The 24,462-nt window shown below is 41.8% G+C and overlaps 1 protein-coding gene across 2 annotated transcripts in view; it reads left to right on the plus strand.

Moving 5' to 3' along the window:
* The first annotated feature begins 554 nt into the window (after positions 1–554).
* The window catches only part of neurl1aa (neuralized E3 ubiquitin protein ligase 1Aa), a 64,629-nt gene continuing 40,721 nt past the window's right edge, over positions 555–24,462 (plus strand). The window contains exons 1-3 of one of the 2 annotated variants that reach the window (XM_061678798.1): positions 555–748; positions 13,413–13,663; positions 17,633–17,954. In XM_061678798.1, coding sequence (XP_061534782.1) covers positions 715–748; positions 13,413–13,663; positions 17,633–17,954 — 607 coding nt within the window. In that variant the 5' untranslated portion in view covers positions 555–714. Of the gene's footprint in view, positions 749–1,564; positions 1,680–13,412; positions 13,664–17,632; positions 17,955–24,462 lie in introns of those variants that run through there. The other variant, XM_061678799.1, reaches the window with a different exon arrangement.

Consider the following 24,462-nt stretch of genomic DNA (forward strand, 5'->3'; position numbering starts at 1 on the left):
TGTGTTTTCACTCAACCAGAGTTTGATAGTTGGGTTATTCAATGTAGTGATGTGGACACTGCAGAGAGAGAGAGATAGAGAGAGAGAGAGAGAGAGAGAGAGAGAGAGAGAAAGAGAGAGAGAGAGAGAAAGAGAGAGAGAGACAGCTGAATGCGAGAAGATGATAATTTGTTCTGGAAGACTGTTCCAAGTGTGTTCTCCCACAGACTTCTGAAATGACGCCCCCGCTTAGAGGAGTGGCTGGAGAACACTCGTGTCATTAAGACTACTAAAAAAAAAAAAAAACAATAATAATAAAACACATTTGATGATGCACAATAACAGAAACAAACCACTTGACACGTAATCGTATTCGCGAGCCCGAATTCGCGTCACGGTCGCGGCAATGAGAGCGTTAAAAGCCGGAGTCTCCACCTTTTTTATGTAAATCCGTGTGACAGAGTGCGACTCGAGGTCTCACTGAATGAGGGGAGTGGGGGGCGGGGGCGTATCGGGGGGGGGGGGGGGGGGGGGGGGGTTGTCGTTATGGACGTGTAGCTACGCTCAGGAGGAGGAGGAGGTGGTGTGGGTCGCCCTCCGCCGTGTTTGCATCTGGTCGAGTGAGGGAGGCGACAAGGCTACCTTTGGATGGAATCATGTCACGGGCGGCCGGCCTTGCGACCACAGCATCAGTGTAACACACGGTGGCCATAGGCGGTTCCAAGGCACACAGAAATGGGTGGGCAGATAACGCGAAATGCTTTGTACGGTAAGGAATCATTGTTTAATGCCGGTTTTAGGATAACGTGCTATATTTGAAGCGGTATTACAATGGTGTTGTCCTGTACATTGTCACGATAATGCTAAAAATGGCACTCCCGCAGTTGAGATTCATGTCTACCTTTCGTGGCTACATTGGAGGTGATTTGAACTGTAAACTGTTTACCTCGTGGGGCCACAAGGAAGATGTGGTGTTTCCCCTTGCCTTGTGATGGCTTGTGTGTTTCCCCTCATGAATAAACAAAGGGCAGCTATGCTTTGCGACGTCAATATATGGAGTTGGTATACAGTATGTGACATTATCCATGGCTAACAGCGAGGTGGGAACATCCATCTTTACCATAAAACTGTGAAGTGATCTATTTGCCTTTGCTATTGCAAAACACTAGGTGGGTGTAAAAGCAGAAGTATCCCCCCCCCCCCCCCACCCCCCACGCACACACACACAGAATAATGTATCTTGTGTTATATAGTGTCGTTTTTTTTCTCCAGGGATCACTTCCCCAAAAGTATATTTGTGACTCCACTGTCAATGTAGAAGTCATCAAAGTAGCCCTGTGTCTAAAACAAGAACGTTTAATATTTGTTTTGCAATAAACATGGAAGCTCCCGGCCATCACCTCCCCCTTATCATTTGACCATAAGCCTATCAGTAGAAGCAATGGGATAAGAAAGGCCACATGCTATTCTAATCATGCTCCATATTTTTCAATAATTACAGTGACAATAAACAACTCTATTTTAGCGAGCCTTGATAAAGCCTCTTGCACCTTGAATACGTTTATACCACCTGATCATTCTAATTAAAGCGCCAACATTAATCCAATTAGTAAAAGAAGGACAGACTAAGACAGAGGAGGATATCGCTCCTTCTAACCGAGATCAAGGTCGAGCACCTGAGTGAAATGCTGTCTTAGTATGTGAGTGCTGACTTACTTGTTTATATTGTAAACAGTTTTTCCGTTTGTTTCAGGGCAGAATGTAACTTCAGTCATGTGTTTAAAATGAGTGAAAGTGGGTTCTTTCTAAATTACTCTGATGATATTTGTATTCAGCTATATCAGCGGTGTCAAACTCGTAGCCCGGTGGCAAGTTCCGGCCTGCCACATTCATGTGCGTCTATAACTATGTTTCTTGCTAAAATCTGTACCAAATTGGCAAATTGTCTTCACTTTAAACAACGCTGAGATGTTGCAAGCAGACTCTAAATTGCCCATAGGTGTGACTGTGAGTGCGAATGGTTGTTTGTTTGTATGTGCTCTGTGATTGGCTGGCAACCAGTTCAGGGTGTACCCCGCCTCCTGCCCGATGATAGCTGGGTAGGCTCCAGCACGCCCGCGACCCTAGTGAGGAGAAGCGGTTCAGAAAATGGATGGATGGATGGATGTTGCAAGAATTTTGTATGCTACCAGTAATTGAGTAAATAATTTTCCTTGATTTAAAAAAAAGTAGTTATCAATCAATTGTAATAATAATTTAATAATACTAATAATTATTCATTTTTATGGTTTCATAGTCAGAACGGCCCTCTGCCTTCAACAACAATGAGGCCCGCCACAAAGCTGAATTTGACACTCGTGTACTTTAAAAGCCCTTAACCAGAATCGGAATCAGACATTGACAAAAAACAGTCACTGAGCAATAAAGGGTTAATAGTTATCTGGTAATGCTGGTAAATTATGATTTTTTTTTTTTGACAATTGTGCAAAAGATGCAGAGTCCTCTAGCACTTAGAGCAGTTCGAATGATTAATATTGCAATAGTCCGGTGCAATGACCATTGTGCAAAGGGCACCGAGACTTCAAGGAGTGTGTGCAGTTTAAAGTGACGAGGAGCGCGATAATCTGGGACAATGTTGATTGTGCAAATGTTGCAGATACTCCTCATTCAGTTAACATTGTTGATTCAATTCAATTTCTTTTCATTATATAAAGACTTTCTTCATCTAATTAATTTAAAGACTAATAATGGTCTAGTCACACACAAAAAAAAATCACATGACTATATAAAATAATAGCAGTACAATAAGCCCCCATTTATGGAAGATAGGTTCCAGACCCATTTGCATTAGGTGAAAATCCACGAAATGGAGACTATATCAGAAACCTTTTATAAATAGTTTTAACCATCCCACATACTGTAAACGCATTGAAACTTATTAAAACACACTTTTTAAACACATTGTAAAACTACTTGAACGCAGAGTTTGCAAGCATACAATGTATACAAAATACTGTTCTTGATAAGGTTGCCAGTAATGCCTAAGGTATGTTGCTTCAGTGAGTCGACACTGACATTCTTGTCTCGCATTCTCAATACAACGGCAGCGTCACTCCGTCCTTCCCGAAGCATATCCAGGATTTTTATCTTCTCCTGAATAGTCAGGATCTTCCTCTGGCACTTAGGCAAAGGCTCATCTTCGAAGCACTTAGGCTTCGAAGATGCAGGACACTTGGGGGCCGTCGTAGGGCTTAAAACACAACTAAAAGTGTTCTGTATGAGAATGTATGATGTTACCAGCAACCAATCAAAGCCCAAGCGAATGAAAATTCCTACAAGACAGCTTCAACGTTCATTATATGTATACATATGGACTTTTTACTGCATTTACACTTTGACATTTTCACACTGGTCTCCATTGGGCGGAACAGTAGAGCTGGGATTCACTTGGGGGGGACAGAACTCAGACGCAGGATATTACTTTGCCCAAAGTGTACATTCACACAGCTGATGTAGCCTGGTGCGTTGAGATAAATTCAGTGTATGGCAACGGTGAACAATTTCTTTCAACATAAAAGGGTGAGGCCAGTGAGTTTCGGGTGTTTAAACCTTATGATGCCTTCCACACTGATGGTGCTACATCTCTGATACTACTTGAGTAGAGGCCAAATTTGAAATTTTAGGTTAAAATTGACAACGGCAGAGAATGGATGGATAGATTATAATTGCTCAAGGGAAAATTTTATTTTTCCATTTACACTGTTTTAGGTGGTGTTTCAAAGCATGGCTTCCCTCTGATAGCATCCCAATCTCAAAGTTAGTTTGACCTATTCACCTCACCCTATGCTCACATTGTTGCTATTTTTTGACTGAACTCTTTCCAGAAGAAGACAAAAACATTTTCACAAATTAAAACAGTCCCCAGGTATCTTAAAAAATGATATTCGTCTGTCGTAATACACCAGGTATCAGGGATCCATCCATCCAGCCATTTTCTGAGCCGCTTCTCCTCACTAGGGTCGCAGGCGTGCTGGAGCCTATCCCAGCTGTCATCGGGCAGGAGGCGGGGTACACCCTGAACTGGTTGCCAGCCAATCGCAGGGCACATACAAACAAACAACCATTCGCACTCACAGTCACACCTACGGGTAATTTAGAGTCTCCAATTAATGCATGTTTTTGGGATGTGGGAGGAAACCGGAGTGCCCGGAGAAAACCCACACAGGCACGGGGAGAACATGCAAACTCCACCCAGGCGGGACCGGGGATTGAACCCGGGTCCTCAGAACTGTGAGGCTTACGCTCTAACCAGTCGGCCACCGTATCAGGGATCATTTTTTAATAAAAGAAATTCCTGTTAAATGCAAATGAATTTATTTCTAAATAATCATAAAGACAATCAAAGAAACGACTATTTTCACCAAGTCTCCAACTTACACTTGTCAATTTGTGTGCAGATACAGAACAATCAACTGAGTGCCAGTTATTAGAAGGTACCGCTGATAACGGTGGTAGCTCACACTAACCTGTGCAGGAGCATTTCAACTCTTAACTTTTTGCTTTGACATAGTCTTTCCGTTTACTTCGGCTGGTGTTTACAAATAGGGGGTCTTTGCTCAGCCCATCTGTCAAGTTACGTTTGGAGAAACTATGTGTGGTCGGTATAATTTAAAGTAGCCTGTCTGTGATGATTTTTGGAACTAGGCTGTTCTTAATAATAACATGAAAAAAAAAATACACTTAATATGTGGATATGCGCTACAGAAACCCAACTTTTTGTGTACAAGCAAGAAGCAAAAATGTCAGTTTTACATAATAATTCCCCTTTTGAGATATGTTTAGCACTCTCACTGGTTTTGCTTGGTAAATGTAATAGCAACAGTGTATTGACCAGATATTTGTGAACAAATGACTTGGATTCAGATTTTGTGACAGATCTTAAGAATTTTAGTCCCATCTGTTTGTCCACTTTGACAAGACGTGAGTCCTATATTAGCTAGCTGCCTACAGGCTTGGTGCCATATGCTCGTCTCTGGTGATAAAAATAATGTAATCCAAACCTGTTGTGAATGTCATGTTTTTTTTTGCCTGTAAGAATATTGTATTTTTGTCTTTTGCTGCCTTACTTGGCCAGAGCGCTCTTGTAAAAGAGGTTTTAATCTCAATAATGTTCAAGTGGTTAAATCAAGGATTTGATTGATTCATTGATTGATTTAAAAAGGTATGCCATGGATTTTGGAAAGGGAGGGGTCACGGTTGTTTGAGAGATGCAAAGTCTGCTTCTTGACTGCCCAGGTGCCCTTGAGCAAGGCACCAAAAACCACCCACCCCCTAGACTCAGTTTATGGGTCATCGTTTTCACACCAGATTTCTCCTTGCATGGCTGTATTTGTATGTGTGTGGTGAGTCCAAAAAATAAACAGCAGAGTGGATTTCCCTTAAAGGATTATATGTTTAATACATTATATTAGTTCAACAGCTTTTATTCCAAATTTATCTCAATGCTACTGCAAATTTGGCCTTGAAATGCAAACAAACTACATAGCGAGTAATAACAGAATAGCAGAAAAACAAATTATACAAGTACATTGTAGATTAAGAAGAGTTGCGGGGAAGAATATAAATTTAATTTATTGCTATGGCGGCTTGACTCAATTGAAAGAAAATATCCAAAGTCATGTCTATTGCTGGTGGCACGGTAACCGACTGGTTAGCACATCTGCCTCACAGTTCTGAGGACCGGGGTTCAAATCCCGGTCCCGCCTGTGTGGAGTTAGCATGTTCTCCCGTGCCTGCGTGGGTCCTCCCACATCCCAAAAGATGTATGGTAGGTTAATTGACAACTCTAAATTGCCCTTAGTGTGAATGTGCGCGCGAATGGTTGTTTGTTTATATGTGCCCCGCGATTGGCTGCCGGCCAGTTCAGGGTGTACCTCGTCTCTTGCCCGAAGATTGCTGGGACAGGCTCCAGCATGCCCGCGACCCTAGTGAGGATGAGCGTAACGGAAAATGAATGAATGAATGTATATTGCTGTTGGGTGATTAAAAGAGCAATAAAAAATAGGATGTATAATTTTGATTAACTTCACTGGACAAAGGTAGCAACAACCCTTCCTTGCGTCTGTTAATTATGTACAGTACTTCCTGGTGTGTATAGGACTGGTTTTGATTCCCAAAGTTGCACCCCTTCAGGTGGTTCTCAGGTGTGAGGTACCAGAACATAATCAAACCATGTTTGTTGAATCGGTTACATAATCATGTCTGCTAGGGTGTGTTGGCTAGCGTCTGAGGCTGCTGAGAGTGTCTGAGTTCTATTCAAAATCAACAACATTCAATATGTTCTGTAAATACCTAGTAAAATCACAAAGTCATGGGATGCATCTTAACTTAGTGCTAAATGCATTTTTCACCCCCATCCATTTCCTTGCATATATGTGAGCAAGAGTAAGGAATACAGAACTTCATACAGCAGTTGCTAGGGTGTGACAGAAACATATGTCTCAAGGTCAGATGACACTGGGAAAAGCATGTGTCACTGTCATACAAATGTGACTTCTGGCTTAGAGCAGCATGTCAACTTTATCAATGTGTAAATGGAGGATCCCCTCACAGGACATGCATACAGTAAAGTATTTATTGATGCACAATCAAAAATAGCACAGACACTTGCATGTTACTCTTGTTTGTTAGACATCTGTGCAAAGTTGTCTTTCATTCTGAACCTCAGGTCACATTTATGGCAACACCCACATTATCTCTCGCCAGCATGTTAGTGGCACTCAGTCAATACACACCACACATACACACCTCTCCACCAGCTTGTATTCTCGATTGCAAAAGAAACATCACTGGGTTACATTGAGATACACTGTTTAGCACAGAGAACGGATTACTTATTGATTACTGTTGCATAATCCAAGTGATGAGAATATTGGAACAGGAGAAGAGATATAGCATTGCACTTGGTACCATCAAGCAGGCTCTTCAACTCCGCTGACTCATCTGTCCCTGCCACATCATCATGGTGTGAATTATTTAAGTCACTTTCAAGTAGGATAATCACAAAGTAGTGCACAAAAGCAAATACCTATGCTAACAATAATGATTTATGTTCCGTATTGATAGTCCGCATTAGGGTTGCAGGTGAGCTGGATCCCGATCGCAGTTGACTTTGGGTGAGAGGCCAACACATCCAGGACTGTAACAGTCAATACGGTTTTCATGATTAATCAGTACCAAAATGTCTGACTAAAACTAAACCATACAAAAACGTAACGGTTTTTCGGTAGCATAATATAAATCCAACAAGTGGCAGGACCCTGCACGATAGGTCAGTGGTTCTTGCACAAATACCGTATACTGTATATTTGAGTGTACTGTAAATATTAGGTTGCTGTGAAATAGGAGACATTTTAAAGCCTTTTGCATCAGTGAATCCCATCTTTACCTTTGTGAACATGAGTTTACTGCATATATCGTGTTGAGTTAACTAGCCTTTGCCTGCCTTGTTTTGCTAAAGGTCTCAAAGCTACATCAAATTAGTTATGAAAGAAAATGTTTTTCAATTAAAATATTTTTACTTCGATATTTTCTCACATTCGAGACATCCTGAGACAGATGTTTGTAACACCAATTGATGTTTTTGGTTTATTCCTATGTCCCAGTAAGAAGAAAAAAATATTTTAACCAGTTTAGCACAAAAATATTCAGACAATGCATACAATCTGCCTTCCTCATAGTACCACCCTCTACATACCTACAGTACAATCAATCATAAAGATAATGAAAAACAATGTAAATGTCAGGCTTTACTACCAGAAGACAGGTGTGACTGTGCTTAGGCAAGGCCATATAATTTAACATTCTCAAATTGACAGCATTTCAAAGTTTTCCAGCTGTCACTATTAATTGCCCCAAATGAGCAGTATCATTTCTCATATCTAAGTTGGATACTGACAAAAATGTCTACCACGCTGTCAATGTGGCTTTAGACTGTGATGTTTTTTTTGAAATATTGAGCTGACTAATCTATTTAATGTGGTAGCTTTCATCTACAACCCCAGTACAACTAAAGGTACAGCCCCAATTCCAATGTAGTTGGGACGTTGTGTTAAACATAAATAAAAACAGAATACAATGATTTGCAAATCATGTTCAACCTATATTAAATCGAATACACTACAAAGACAAGATATTTAATGATGAAACTGATAAACTTTATTGTTTTTAGCAAATAATCATTAACTTAGAATTTAATGGCTGTTCCAAAAAAAGATGGGACAGGGTCATGTTTACCACTGTGTTACATCACCTTTTTTTTTTTTTAACAATATTCAATAAACGCTTGGGAAATGAAGACACTAATTGTAGAAGCTTTGTAGGTAGAATTCTTTCCCATTCTTGCTTGATTTGCCTCTTCAGCTGTTCAACAGTCCGGGTTTCTCCGTTGTCGTATTTTACGCTTCATAATGCGCCACACATTTCCAATGGGAGACAGGTCTAGACTGCAGCCAGGCCAGTCTTGTACCCGCACTCTTTTACTACGAAGCCACACTGTTGTAACACATGCAGAATGCGGTTTGGCATTGTCTTGCTGAAATAAGCAGGGTCCATGAAAAAGACGTTGCTTGGATGGCAGCATATGTTTTTCCAAAACCTGTATGTACCTTTCAGCATTAATGGTGCCTTCACAGATGTGTAAATTACCCATTGGCACTAACACAGCCCCATACCATCACAGATGCTGGGTTTTGAACTTTGCGTCCATAACAGTCCGGATGATTCGTTTTCTCTTTGGCCCGGAGGACACGACGTCCACAATTTTCAGAAACAATTTGAAATGTGGACTCGTCGGACCACAGATCACTTTTTCACTTTGCATCAGTCCATCTTGGATGACCTCGGTCCCAGAGACGCCGGCGGCGTTTCTGGGTGTTGTTGATAAATGGCTTTTGCTTTGCTTAGTAGAATTTCAAGCCGTGGCCCAACGGTTAATCAGAATCAGAATCAGAATCAGAATCATCTTTATTTGCCAAGTATGTCCAAAAAACACACAAGGAATTTGTCCCCGGTAGTTGGAGCCGCTCTAGTACGACAACAGACAGTCAATTGACAGAGAACACTTTTGAGACATAAAGACATTGACAAAAAAAAACAGTCACTGAGCAGTAAAGGGTTGCTAGTTATCTGGTAACTAGGTCCTAAGGGGACCTAGGTTCAAGACCCCGACTGGACCATCCGCCAACATCCCCCGGACTCACGGCTGTGGTGTCCTTGAGCAAGACACTGATACCCTGAAATGCTCCCCGAGCCCTTCAGCAGCCCCCTGCTCCAGTGTCTTCCACTAACACGTGTATGTGTTCACTGTGATGGGTTAAATGCAGAGAACAAATTTCGTGTGCATGCATGCGTGTTCATGACAATAAAAATGTGATTCTTCTTCTTCTTCAAGTTGCATTTACGGATGTAGCGCCGAACCGTATTTACTGACATTGGTTTTCTGAAGTGTTCCTGAGCCCATGTGGTGATATCCTTTACACATTGATGTCAGTTTTTGTTGCAGTGCCGCCTGAGGGATCGAAGATTCAATGTTGGTTTTCGGCCTCGCATGCAGTGATTTTTCCAGATTCTCTGAACCTTTTGATGATATTATGGACCGTAGATGATGAAATCCCTAAATTCCTTGCAATTGTACGTTGAGGAACATTGTCCTTAAACTGCTCGACTATTTTCTCACGCACTTGTTCACAAAGAGGTGAACCTCGCCCCATCTTTGCTTGTGAATGACTGAGCAATTTATGGAAGCTCCTTTTATACCCAATCATGGCACCCTCCTGTTCCCAATTAGCCTGTTCACCTGTGGGTTGTTCCAAACAGGTGTTTGATGAGCATTCCTCAACTTTCTCAGTCTATTTTGCCACCTGTCCCAGCTTTTTTGGAACGTGTTGCAGCCATAAAATTCTAAGTTCATGATTATTTGCTAAAAACAATAAAGTTTATCAGTTTGAACATTAAATATCTTGTCTTTGTAGTGTATTCAATTAAATATAGGTTGAACATGATTTGCAAATCATTGTATTCTGTTTTTATTTGTTTAACACAATGTCCCAACTTCATTGGAATTGGTGTTGTATATTTAAAAGAGTTGATATTCAATATGCAAGTATGTATGAAATGAGATGTGTAAATTAAGTTTCTGTGATGATAAAACAGCACCAAGATTTTAAAATTAAAAATTAATATTGTTTGTGTCTTGAAAACCAAAAGTCATGTTTTGACTGAATCTAATTGCTGTAGAATGCAGTGCAAGACCTCGAGATACAAGGGGTTGCTAAGGAACATGAATTCACACATAGCAGCTGCGCCTCTTTAGAACTCAGTAATGCATTCAGCTCAATTTGCCTTGGACCATGTGCCCCAAATTCAATTGCTCTCCTGTGGTTGTGCCTAAGACAAAAGGCTATGTCAGTGCTTTTAGTGGATAACCGTGCAGGATGAAATAGTGCAGTCATTACTTGATACATACAAATGGTAGGAGAAATTGGGACTCAAAGAAAGTGAACGAATGGCAAGCAATTTAATGGTGACCGGGCTACTACTAACAGACTTAGAAGAGGTAGTTAGAGTAAGCTTAACCCCTCCCCTCACTGATACACACACACGCACACAAACACAAACATACGCATGCCTCCCACTTTATGACACAATGATGCACTGCTAACTCTGGAAAAGGTTGGGGGTTCAAAATCAATAACTGACCTCTACCCACATTAAAATTGTAATCCTGCAAAATGATCCCAGTTTTTAATAAATGTACCTGTAACCTGATTACTTTTTTTTTTTTTTTTTTAATCTCTAACTGTAATGTAAAACAGTTAATTTTCTACCGTAACATGTATTCCGTTACTCCCTAAGCCTGGTTATCCATAAAACAGTGGGGGAACAAAATGATTTTGATGGCATGGGACCTTAAGCACAACATGATGCAGAGACCTTCAAATAAAGATTTGTAGGAAATAACCCACAGAACAGAGTTCTTTGTGAATTGGAATGCGGTTGCTACAGTTGCTTGTTGTATAAAGCGGTTATACAGTAGATGAAAGAGAAGGTGTGGTATCTCTCTTCACCAGTTGATCATAAATAAAAATAAAGATCACAGCAGGGGTGTCAAACTAATTTTAGTTCTCGGGCCACATTCATCCCATCTTGATCTCAAATGTATCCGTGGCTTTATATGCTATAAATAATGACAATTGAAAATTCTTTGGGTCCACATAATTAGAACTGCATTTGGGAAAATATTCACACTTATTGACTACTATCTTGTGGCAAATCTTGTTTCAAATCATGTGAGGTATTTCAAATGTCCTTTGTCCTGTGGGATGTTCCAAACAGGTGTTTGATGAGCATTCCTCAACTTTCTCAATCTTTTTTGCCACCTGTCCCAGCTTTTTTGGAACGTGTTGCAGCCATAAAATTCTAAGTTAATGATTATTTGCTAAAAACAATCAAGTGTATCAGTTTTAACATTAAATATCTTGTCTTTGTAGTGTATTCAATTAAATATAGGTTGAACATGATTTGCAAATCGTTGTATTCTGTCCCAAAAGTCTTGGGAATTACCGTAATTTCTTGTTTATAATGCGCACCCCCCCCCCCAAAAAATGTCAAAAACCAATGCTGCACATTATACATAGGTATAGGAGAACATGAAAGGAAAAAAAAACAACATTCCCATTTTATAAATGTAAGCCACCATCTAGAGGTTAAGCGTTACACGTTCAGCCAGCGCCACCTAGAGGCTAGGAAAAAGGTGTAGCCTACACTTTCATTCCAATATAACAGGGGTACGTATGGCTGCATATGTACAGTTGTGCTAAGTTTACATACCCTGGCAGAATTTGTGATTTTTTTTTTTTTTTTTTTTATAAATCCGACTGATTACTGAACAACAACCATCATTAATTTCTTTATGGTGAATTTTTTTGTTTGATGATAATGCTTTTCTGAACTGCTTGACAGTTTAATTTGAATCCTATTTACATAAAACAAAATGTGTTTCGCCTGGCCGTTCATGTTTTCTTTTAAAGAATTGGACCCATCTTACAAATTCTGCCCAGGTAATCAAACATATGAGCACACCTGTGTGTTTTCTCATTTACTAAATAAAAGTAGGGCTGTGAATTTCAAAATAAGAGCAAGTAAATAGTAGGTATATAACGCCAGTCAAGCCAGCCGCCCCAAATTTTGTTCATACTAGGCATTACGGTAATAGGTCACCAACTTGCGGCGAAAGCCACCTTCAAAATAAAAGCTTCCCCATAATACGGACGTCAGTGGTCTTCGGTTAAGGAATGCAACTAGCAAAGTTAATTTGAATCTTGAGATACATTAAAAAATGTAGTTTATTTGATATCTTAGGAAAAATAAATGGTAAATGGACTGCACTTATATTGCACATTATCTACATCGTCAACGGGTCCTCCGCTGATCGCTACTCTTACCCGGTCGCCGTCACTACACTTGCCACTGTACCCACCCGCACCTGCGGCCACTCCTTCCTCCTTTGCAGTCCCATCTCACTCACACATCGACGCACACGGCCACACACACTGAGCTTGCTGTCCCAATCACGTGGGACAGTACCCGTAACAGAAGTATTTCGCTGTAATTTTCGACTTTAACGGTGAAATCCGACTTACGCAGAAATTCGTGTTACGTCGCCAGCGTAGGAACGGAACTCGTTCGTTAATCGAGGACTTCCTGTATTAAACATTAAAGTGGGGAAACTGTGCAAAAAACAAAAATATGAATTTGAGAAGGGGGCAATCACTTTTTCACAGCATTGTAGCACCGCCTCACTCCTCAACTGGTCTGGGCCACTTTGCCGATGCTCCTCACTGTCTTGAGCCCGCCCACCATTGATCCAATCGTAGGGCCCCATCACAGGCAATCCTCCAGCTCTGACATTTCCGCGGCTGTTGCAAGTGTGCTGCCTATCAAGGGGCAAAATCAACAAGCGGCGACAATCGAACAGCGCTGACATTCCCCTCCTCAGAAACAGTGCTGCTGCAAGCCTGCTGCCGATAGGGCGCAACTGGGCGCAAGCACCGACATTCTCTTTCAATGAATGTCCCGCTGCCGGTGTAAACAGTCCATCACGGAGCCACATGAGGGACAATGAACACCAAATGACAAAAAATGACAAAATACAATGAACAAACAGAGCTCTTGAATCAAACTTAAATGCTTTAGTTCACAACATACTACACACTTTTTTTCCATCTGTATTTACTCAGTTGCTCACATTATGATATGAAAAGTGCCATAATATATATATATATATATATATATATATATATATATATATATGAATACATGCAATATAAATTATGTGAATTGATTTCTATGTTTGTTTTGTATTTTGCTTCTAGACTCCCTCGGTGGCCCCTTCCCATCCACATCCCACCGCTGTCATCACAAACACAAGAGATGCCTGCCTATCCAGTGTGCCAGTGTTGGTGGTCCCTTTCCAGTCAGCCCACTTCTCTTCCATCCTAATGCTAAGGGTTCCCAAATTGTCATGGACCTTTCCCAGAAGATAGTCAAGAGGCAGGGTAGTTTCTGCAATGCCATCACCTTCAGCAACAGGCCCATAGCCCTGTATGAGCAAGTCCGCCTCAAGGTTGTTCAATTCATTCAATACTTGGCGTGATGATAAGTCTGTTATACAAAGTTTGATTTCACTGTACTGTTGATTCTGCTACACTGTCTACACTACAATGTAATGTAAAACAAATTAATTGTGGAATTAATCATCATGGGAAGCTGGTTCCTGAGTTTATTATTTTACAGAAACTTAACATTACATGAACTCTGGGGGTGTGTTCACATTTAATATTTAGTCAAGTATAACATGGTACATGGTTTTCTTTGACAATGATGTTCATTTGAAGTTATTTGAACGAACAAGTCTTACCGTAATTTCTCGTTTATAATGTGCCCCCCCAAAAATTGTCAAAAGTCAATCGTGCACATTATACATAGGTATTGAGGCAAATTGGAAAAAAACCTACACATTTTATAAATGTATGCCGCCATCTCGTGGTTATGAAAAAGCTTTACACTTTCATTCCAAAATGTCACCGCCATTTATATAAAAAAAGTGTAGCCTGCACTTTGATTTCAATATGACAGGGGCTACGTATGACTGCATGTATGTACATTTGTGCTCATAAGTTTACATATGCTGGCAGAATTGGTGAAATATTGTTTTGTTTTGTTTTTTAATATAACTGATGACTGAAAAACAACCATCATTAATTTCTTTATGGTTATGTTTTAATGATAATGGTTTTTTGAAATGCTTGACCGTTTAATTTGAATCCCATTCAAATAAAATTAAATGTGTTTCGCCTGGTCCTTCATGTTTTCTTTAAAGAATTGTACCCATCTTACAAATTCTGCCTGGATAATCAAACATATGAGCACAACTGTGTGTTTTCTAATTTACTAAATAGATAAAAATAAAATAAAATACTAAAATAATACTAAGTAGGGCTGTGAATTAAAAAATAAGAGCAAGTAAATAATAAAAAAAAAGGATTAGGTATTCAAATAAAGTGCTTACCTTCAGAATAATTCTTTGAAAAAAAACAACAAAATACAGATAAAACTATGTTTTGATCATATGGGTAGAAGCAAAATCATGCATTATAAAATAGGTAGAAGGGTTTTCCAGAATTTTGACGTCAACTTTGGGGGTGCGTATTATACATGGTTGTACATTATACACGAGAAATGATGGTAATTAAAAGTGAGAACCAAACAGTGCTTGTAAATGTATATTCGGATCAGTATATCTGAATAAAATGAAAGCTGCTTGGCCCATATTAAAGTGACTGCAGGAAAAATAGTCAATTACAGTGCCTTACTAGAGTATTCACCCCCTGGCTTTTTACCTCATATGTATAAAATTAAAATAAAAATCAAAACTTAAAATTTGCATGTGTCTAACTATTGATGCCCTAAAGTCAGTACTTTTTGTCACCTTTTTCAATCATGGCGACAAGGTTCTCTATGAGCTTGCCAAATCTTGCCAACCCTGGGATTTTTCTCATCCCTTAAAGGAAAACTGCTCCAGCTTCTCCAAGTTTGATGGTCACTTACAGATGGTACATGTTTGGCTCAAGAATATCACTGTATTTATCACCAACCATCTTTCCCTCGACTCGGATCAGGTTCCCATTGACTGCTATTGAAAAACATACCATCCATCCATCCATTTTCTACCGCTTATCCGAGGTCGGGTCGCGGCGGCAGTAGCTTGAAGCCGGGACGCCCAGACTTCCCTCTCCCTAGCCACTTCATCCAGCTCTTCCGGGGGGATGCCGAGGCGTTCCCAGGCCAGCCGAAGGACGTAGTCTCTCCAGCGTGTCCTGGGTTGTCCCCGGGGTCTCCTCCTGGTGGGACGTGCCCGGAACACCTCACCAGGGAGGCGTTCGGGAGGCATCCGAATCAGATGCCCCAGCCACCTCATCTGGCTCCTCTCGATGTGGAGGAGCAGCGGCTCTACTGTGAGATCCTCCCGGATGACCGAGCTTCTCACCCTATTTCTAAGGGAGAGCCCGGACACCCTGCGGAGGAAACTAATTTCGGCCGCTTTTATCCGGGATCTCGTTCTTTCGGTCACGACCCACAGCTCGTGACCATAGGTGAGGGTAGGAACGTAGATCGACCAGTAAATTGAGAGCTTTGCCTTTTGGCTAAGCTCCTTCTTTACCACAACGGCCCGATACAAAGTCAGCATCCCTGCGGACGCTGCACCGATCCGCCTGTCAATCTCCCGTTCCATTCCTCCCTCACTCGTGAACAAGACCCCAAGATACTTGAACTCCTCCACTTGGGGCAGGATCTCATCCCCGACCCGGAGAGGGCACGCCACCCTTTTCCGATTGAGGACCATGGTCTAAGATTTGGAGGTTGAACGCCTTCTCCAAGTCCACAAAACACAAACACTGGTTGGGCGAACTCCCATGCACCCTCGAGGACCCTGCTGAGGGTGTAGAGCTGGTCCACTGTTCCACGGCCAGGACGAAAAACACATTGCTCCTCCTGGATCTGAGATCTGACTTCCCGACGGACCCTCCTCTCCAGCACCCCTGAGTAGACCTTACCAGTGAGGCTGAGGAGTGTGAACCCCCTGTTGTTGGAACACACCCATCCCCACTATACACAGTGTTGATGGTGCACTGCTTCCCCCTCCTGAGACGCCGGATGGTGGGCCAGAATTTCCTCTAAGCCGTCCGGAAGTCTTTCTCCATGGCCTCACCGAACTCCTCCCATACCCGAGTTTTTGCTTCAGCGACCACCAAAGTTGCATTCCGCTTGGCCAGCCGGTACCCATCAGCAGCCTCAGGCATCCCACAGACCAAAAAGGCCCGATAGGATTCCTTCTTCAGCTTGACGGCATCGGATTCCCCCCCGCCTCCCCCGGAACATGAGCAAAGTTCTGTCGGAGGACAGGGGATTCTGCCAGACGTTCCCAGCAGACCCTCACAATACATTTGGGCCTGCCACGTCCGACCGGCATCTTCCCCCACAATCGGAGCCAACTCACAAACAGGTGGTGATCAGTTGACACCCCTTCCAAGGACTCCAAAAAGGGTGGGTACTCTGAACTGCTGTTTGATGTATAGGCAACAACAACAATCAGGACCCGTCCCCCCCACCCGAAGGCGGAGGGAGGCTACCGTCTCGTCCACTGGGTTGAACCCCAACATACAGGCGCCGAGCTGGGGGGCAATAAGTACACCCACACCCGCTCGGCGCCTCTCACCGTGGGCAACTTCAGAGTGGTAGAGAGTCCTAACCCTCTCAAGAGGACTGATACCAGAGCCCAAGATGTGTGTGCAGGCGAGTCCGACTCTATCTAGTCGGCACTTCTCGAACTCACACACCAGCTTGGGCTCCTTCCCTGCCAGAAGGGTGATATTCCACATGCCTAGAGCCAGCTTCTGTAGCCGGGGATCGTGCGAGTGCGAATGGTTGTTTGTTTGTATGTGCCCTGCGATTGGCTGGGAACCAGTTCAGGGTGTACCCCGCCTCCTGCCCGATGATAGGTGGGATAGGCTCCAGCACGCCCGCGACCCTAGTGAGGAGAAGCGGCTCAGAAAATGGATGGATGGATGGATGGATGGAGTAAATTCGCAGAATACGTAACACAAAAACTGTGTCAAATCAGTTAGCTACTCAATCAGGCAAACAAGACGTTTCGATTCATTGTTATTCGTTATTTATCGTGATCCCATTTTTAACTTGGACCACGTGTGATGCAACATGCACAATATTCAGGACAAAGTCATAATAATAATAATAATAATAATACATACATATAGTAGGATGGAGTGATTAGTTGGTGTCTTTTTTTCTTTTTTTTAACACACCAGTTTAACTCAGACCCCTCTGAAGCAAACTGTACCAAGATCACCCCAGGATATGGTCTCAGCTCTATTTTCTTCATGGACAAAGTCATCCCAAACTGTTAATGTTCAATTTTTCTTGTATCATCCTCAGTACGTACTGACTGAATCTGTTGGTTCACTTTTTGGTCCACTGAGAAATCATTGACTTCAAAACACATTTCTCCCCCCAGATTACAAAAAAGCAGTGTTGTTGGAGTGGAGCGCTGCGTCTGGGGTTCACCTCCAAAGATCCCTGCAGGATAAACCCAGACAACTTGCCAAAGTATGCCTGCCCAGACTTGGTGTCCCAGAGTGGCTTCTGGGCAAAGGCTCTACCTGAAGAGTTTGCTAACGAGGGGAATGTTATTGCCTTCTGGGTTGACAAGAAGGGCCGTGTTTTCTACCGCATAAACGAGTCCAGCCCCATGCTGTTTTTCAGCGGAGTCCGAACCACCGAGCCCCTCTGGGCTCTAATTGATGTTTATGGTCTGACCCGTGGAGTGCAGCTGCTAGGTAAGATTGTTGACGGCTCAACTAAGACAAATCTAGCCTCCAAAAGGCCACATTTTAACCGTTTATTTTTACCAGTCAAAACCTTGTATTGTATGTTACTCATCCTTGGTGTATTTTGATGGATCTACAATTTTTAATTATCAATTTTGTGCTTTTTTTCTGCATAGATTCAAATTGGAAGATAGTAAAACACTCCCGACAACTTTTAAGTGATACTAACAAATTTAAAAAAAATACTGTACATCGATTTTATTGTAGAAATTAGTCTTTAAAGCGGCACGGTGGACGACTGGTTAGAGCGTCTGTCTCCCAGTTTTGCGGACCGGGGCTCAATCCCCGGCCCCGCCTGTGTGGAGTTTGCATGTTCTCCCCGTGCCTGCGTGGGTTTTCTCCGGGCACTCCGGTTTCCTCCCACATCCCAAAAACATGCATGGTAGGTTAATTGACAACTCTAAATTGCCCGTAGGTGTGAATGTGAGTGCAAATGGTTGTTTGTTTCTATGTGCCCTGCGATTGGCTGGCAACCAGTTCAGGGTGTACCCCGCTTCCTGCCCGACCCTAGTGAGGAGAAGCGGCTCCGAAAATGAATGGATGGATGGATGAAATTAGTCATTAATATTTGTCAATATCAAGGACCTGTCACTTTTACACACAAACATGAGTGATGTTCATATGCTTGAGTTATGCACTTCTGTTGTCTCATGTGAGGAATGGAGGTGGGGAGGAGGTGTGTTAAGTGATGTGTGTGCTGCACCTCCCCTGTCTTCATATACAGATTTGTGCAGTTAGGGGCATATTCTCCCATTGGCGCGTAATGTGGCTTTCACACTGCACTTGTTTTGCGTGGCATTTACTGCGGGTAGGCCGCAGGGATAACGGTGACCCTGGTGTTACTGGTTGCTGAGCGACCAAAACAGGAAGTGGCCCGATACCTTTGTCCCCTTGTATGGACGAGAAGTAAGCTGCAGTTCAGCTGTATGGTTTTGTCACCTTTACAACAAAAAGCCTTCGCTTTACTTTTACTGGAGAGGACGACGAGATTAAGAGCGGCAAGCAAGAAAGAGAGTTCAGGCTCCTCTGTAAGTTACAGCTATTTTAAGACAATTTTTAGGTGTACCTTGGGCTACTTTAAGTTTCTCTGTGCTTTTTTCACATATATTTAATGTCTGCAGTGTGTGGGGAGCCTTTAATCAATGATGTGGCATACGGTAGTGTAGTCGCCATAGTTCACTGTAATGTTTATTAGGATAACCACCTTCAGATGAATCATCTCACTTTCAAGGGGTTAACAGCATCTTAATTATTAAAGGAGGTTGAAAACAAGGAGTACCTCATCAGATAATGAGTTCCAGTACAGTACAGTAAAAGTATTTCACCAACTCAAGGTTTTGTCTGACAGAAATCTATCGAGTGCGTCTGTGGAAGGAAGACACAGTTGTAAGAACTACTTCCATCCAAGCAAACATTGGGTTACTCTTTAGCACAACAGAAGTCTCTTCTTCTGCTGTCTATTTTACATTTGGGTCATATGCGGGGCAGCCTTGAAAGCACAGTCTCATGTTTCATTGGGGACTGACTGACATCACTTCCTACAAACAGGGGTCTGTTTTGTGTGGTTGTGACACTGCTGATTGCTGATAGAAATACATCACTACAGGACTTGTTTTTATTTTTTTGACATTGTGGTCATTTTTTCTTCAGTTCTGTGGATCCCTTTTCTATCTTCAATCTTCTAAAAGCCCTCCCCATCTGCTGATAAGCCCTTGGGCTTTAATCTAAAGTGCTTTCACATCTGAGACCTTTTCTTTTTGGAATTCTTTTTTTTTTCTTTTTTCTTGTATTCTGTCTAGCATGAGAAGTGGTTGTGTGTCCTTTGTTACATTGTCAGATTGCAACAGATAAACCAGTAGCTTCTTTACCACACTTGATAGGGATAATTTACATTTTTTTGGCTACCTTTTTATGATTGTGCTGACCAAATATTCTTGCACGATTATTACTTATATTCATCCATCCATCAATTTTCAATACCGCTTATCCTCACGCTGTGCTGGAGCCTATCCCAACTGACCCTGGGCGAGAGGCGGCGTGTATCCTGAACTGGTTGCCAGCCAATCGCGGGGCACATAGAAACAAACAACCATTCGCACTCACATTCACACCTACGGGCAATTTAGAGTCTTCAATTAACCCACCATGCATGTTTTTGGGATGTGGGAGGAAACCGGAGTACCCGGAGAAAACATGCAAACTCCACACAGGCGAGGCTGGATTTGAACCCCGGTCCCCAGAACTGTGAAGCAGATGTGCTAACCAGTCGTCCACCGTGCCACCCATTACTTAAATCCTTTTTTTTTTTTTTTATTCTTAAATCCTTTTTTAAAAAAAAAATTATACTTTATTTATTTAACCTTTATTTATCCAGGTAAGGCAATTGAGAACAGATTCTCATTTTCAATGTCCGCCTTCCAGGCATTATTACGACTCTAAAAACTATAATCCTAAATGCATAGACTAAATTAACATCCTTTGTGATTACATTTTGGTCTCAGATCTAATTTGTCCAGCTCATAAAACAGCCCTATCATATTATAAATACTGTAATCAGAGGGCCTTGATAGTGGCTCCATTTAGTAAACATACTGCAGTCATACACATACAGTACACTCAAAGCTTTCAAATGTTTCTTTCACTACTTCTAAATCAGCATTTATTGACATTAACATTAATAAAGGCAGCACGGAGGGATTAGTGGTTAGCATGTCTGCCTCACAGTCAAGAGGCTCTGCGTTCAAATCTTGACTCAGGCCCTCATGTGTAGAGTTTGCGCGTTCTCATGCTAGCATGGGTTTTCTACGGCTTCCTTCCACTTTACAAAAACTCCATGAGGAATTGAAAGCTCTAATACAGTAAACTATTGTGTTTTTGAGGAGGGCTAAAAATAGCTCTTGGCCAGGCAAGATAAATTTCACCCTTTTGTAGATTTTAACGAAATTGCATTCCCACATCCATCCATCCATTTTCGGTATCGCTTATCCTCACTAGGGTCGCGGGTGTGGTGGAGCCTATCCCATCTATCTTTGGACGAGAGGTGGTGTATACCCTGAACTGGTCACCAGCCAATCACAGGGCACATATAAAAAAACAACTATTTGCACTCACATTCATACCTACAGGTAATTTAGAGTCTTCAGTAAACCTACCATGCTTGTTTTTGGGATGTGGGAGGAAACTGGACTACATGGAGAAAACCTGCAAACTACACACAGGCAAGGCTGGATTTGAACTCCAGTCCCCAGAACTGTGAGGCAGATGTGCTAACCAGTCCTCCATCGTACCTCCCATTCCCACATCCATACCAACAAAAAATTTTAATCTGTTGTTAAAATATTACATTTCAACCAAGTACTGTATGGTAATGCACTTTTCTAGCTTGTTTAAAAAGGACATAAAGTAAGAAAAAGTTATAATCTCTCAAATTTTAAGGTTGCTTGAGCACCCCAAAAATGGGATAGAAATGCCTATACATTGAGCCTTTGTAAACTGATTTATTTGCTCTCTGAGAGCAGGGGTGTCAACTCATTTTTGCTGTGAGCTGCATTGTTGTTGTGGCTTCCCTTGTTGGGCTGTTGTGTCTATGAGACCATACAAATGCATAAACGCCTCATCATATTACATGCACCACAAAATGATGTATGACTAGTTTTGAAATCCGAAGTGAAGGAAAACTATTTTTTAAACGATTCAATTTATTTAAAAAAGTGGTATGGTAAAAAAAAATGCTTGTAATCTCATTGTTATAAAAAGTAAATACAGTTTACAATTCAAAACAGATAAAAGAAGTAAAACCACACAATTTGCTTTCGCCAGCCACACAAAATGATGTGGCGGACCAGATCTGGTCTCCGGGCCTTGAGTTTGACACCTGTGTTTTAGCTGAAAAAAACTTTAGCAGTGCTGACAGACTTGTAAGCAAGTGGTTGCCTATTCATTTGGTGTCTTATTTGTGTCCACCTGATAATTGATAGCCCACTTTAATAATTGCTTTTGTTTAGTTTTTTTAACCACCACTATCTCCTTGAGAAAACGTTCAGCTCTTGAGATGATCAATGCTTCACAATGTTCACTTGCTCAATACAGGTAAAGTTTCTTATAATTGTGTGTTGCTGCTGATGAGTTGAAATCTCATCAATCTCATTGTTTTTTTTTGTTCCCCATAATGCTTTATCACCACTTTCCTGAGGATTGTGTTTGTGTTTGATAAAACTTGGTTGAAGAATTGAATGGATGAGTGTTCACGCTCAAGCTTTTATGAATGAATGACAAATTGGACTAGATTTAGATTATTTCCCCCTGAATCTTGATTAGTTTACGTTATCTTACCAAGATCTTTTTGACTTTTTTATGCTTCAAACTTTGTGGAAACAGTTTGGGGAAGAACCTTTTCTGTTCCAGCATACACTGTACATGTAGAAGTTGAAAAGTGTTTTTATTGGACAACACTTAAAAATTCACACTGCAAGGTGGAAAAGTATGTGAACCCCTAGGGCAGCGATTGGTAATTACTTCTTCCAAGGGTCCAAGTGACAAACTGGAAGGCTTGTTGGGGGCCACGTCACACCAAAATGCTAAAATGTGCTCAATTTAAATTTAAAGGGGATTTTTTATCAATTTTTTTCACAATTCAAAACAGTTCCCTTCATGTCTTAAAACAAGTCTGTGGTGTGCTTTAGTCAAAATACCCCTAAGATTAAGGATAACAGTACACTTTACAGTCAATATTTAAAAGCCTCCCAGAACTCTGTTTTAAGGGGGTAGGCCTGTAGAATGAAAATGAGTGATCTCTAACTACTGCAGGACAAATGGCGAGTATGACTTTTGTTCTCATGACAACCAGGGCTACAGTTAGCAACTCTGCTTAGCCTTTGGCTTTGACACTTTTGATAGTGTCAGTTTTAGTTCCTTGGGGGAAAAGGACTGAGAAACTCGGTCTGAGGGCACTTGCTCATGCTCGCTTGAACTACCTAGACACGTGCATGCACATGAACATATAAAGCAACCTTTGCATTAATTCCTATAGTGACACACGGTGAGACACCTTCAAAATAAAAGCAATGTGATGAAGTTGGAGGTATTAGGCCAGGGGTGTCCAAACCTTTTGCAAAGAGGGCCAGATTTGGTCAGATGAAAATGTATGGGGGCCTGACATTCTTCGAACCATTACCATTGTAAATTGACATGTAAATATGTAACTATATCACTTTGCTGTCTGCAGCAATTGCATTACCAGGATAGTTAAAGGTGAAATTAATAATAAATGAAATACAAATGAACTATTTTATGAAAGTTGACAGAATTTTTTTAGAAACATGTATTTATTGATTTTGTTTTAACAAATCACATCCCAGTGCATTTTGACAAAGAATAGTATTGTGATTATACTATAGTCAAATCATCCATCCATGCATTTTCTGAGCCGCTTTTCCTCACTAGGGTCGCAGGCGTGCTGGAGCCTATCCCAGCTGTCATCGGGCAGGAGGCGGGGTACACCCTGAACTGGTTGCCAGCCAATCGCAGGGCACATAGAAACAAACAACCATTCACACTCACAGTCATGCCTACGGGCAATTTAGAGTCTCCAATTTATGCATGTTTTGGGGATGTGGGAGGAAACCGGAGTGCCCGGAGAAAACCCACGCAGGCACGGGGAGAACATGCAAACTCCAGACAGGCGGGGCCCGGGATTGAACCCGGGTCCTCAGAACTGTGAGGCTGACGCTCTAACCAGTCGGCCACCGTGCCGCCCTAGTCAAATCAGAAATTTGAAAAAAACTGTGGGTTGATCATCACAAAAAATCAATAATTTGAGTCACAGGTTCTTGTGAAAAAGCGCTGCTGTGCTATCAAAAGAGCTTCCAGTGGCTTCAGTTTTTCTCCGCGTTTGTTCGCTGTTAGCTTGTCGTAGTTAGCATGTTTCGTCTGTGCCTCAACATTAAATTATTTGAAAACAGTCACAGTCTCTTGGCAAATTAGGCAGACACAGTTGTTCCATATGTCAGTGAAAAAATCCACTTGTCCTGGACACGGCGGCCCTCGTTGTCAACTTTCCTCTTTTTAGTTTCAGTTGCCATTTTAGAAATGGGCTAAAAACATACCACAGGGGTAAAAGTTCACACAGGGGTCATGCGACGAGAGTAAGGCCACAGGTCTACTGCCACCCTCTGGTGAAATATAAAATGGCATTTTTTTTTGCATCTGTGTATTATTTACTGTGGTAAACTGTGCTGGCGGGCCACATATTATTGATTTTATGACATGATGCTTCGGGCCGGAGGAAATTTGGACACGGGCCGGATTTGGCCCGCGGGCCGGACTTTGGGCATGTCTGTATTAGGCAAAGCTCCCCTACTCTAAAAAAATACCCACCTGTTTTGAGTTTTCTGTTCTCTAGAAGCATTGCCTGATGTGAACCATGCCTTGCACAAGTGAGCTCTCGGAACACCTACAA

This window comes from Phycodurus eques, chromosome 6, assembly GCF_024500275.1.
Source record: "Phycodurus eques isolate BA_2022a chromosome 6, UOR_Pequ_1.1, whole genome shotgun sequence".
Taxonomy (NCBI): Eukaryota; Metazoa; Chordata; class Actinopteri; order Syngnathiformes; family Syngnathidae; genus Phycodurus; species Phycodurus eques.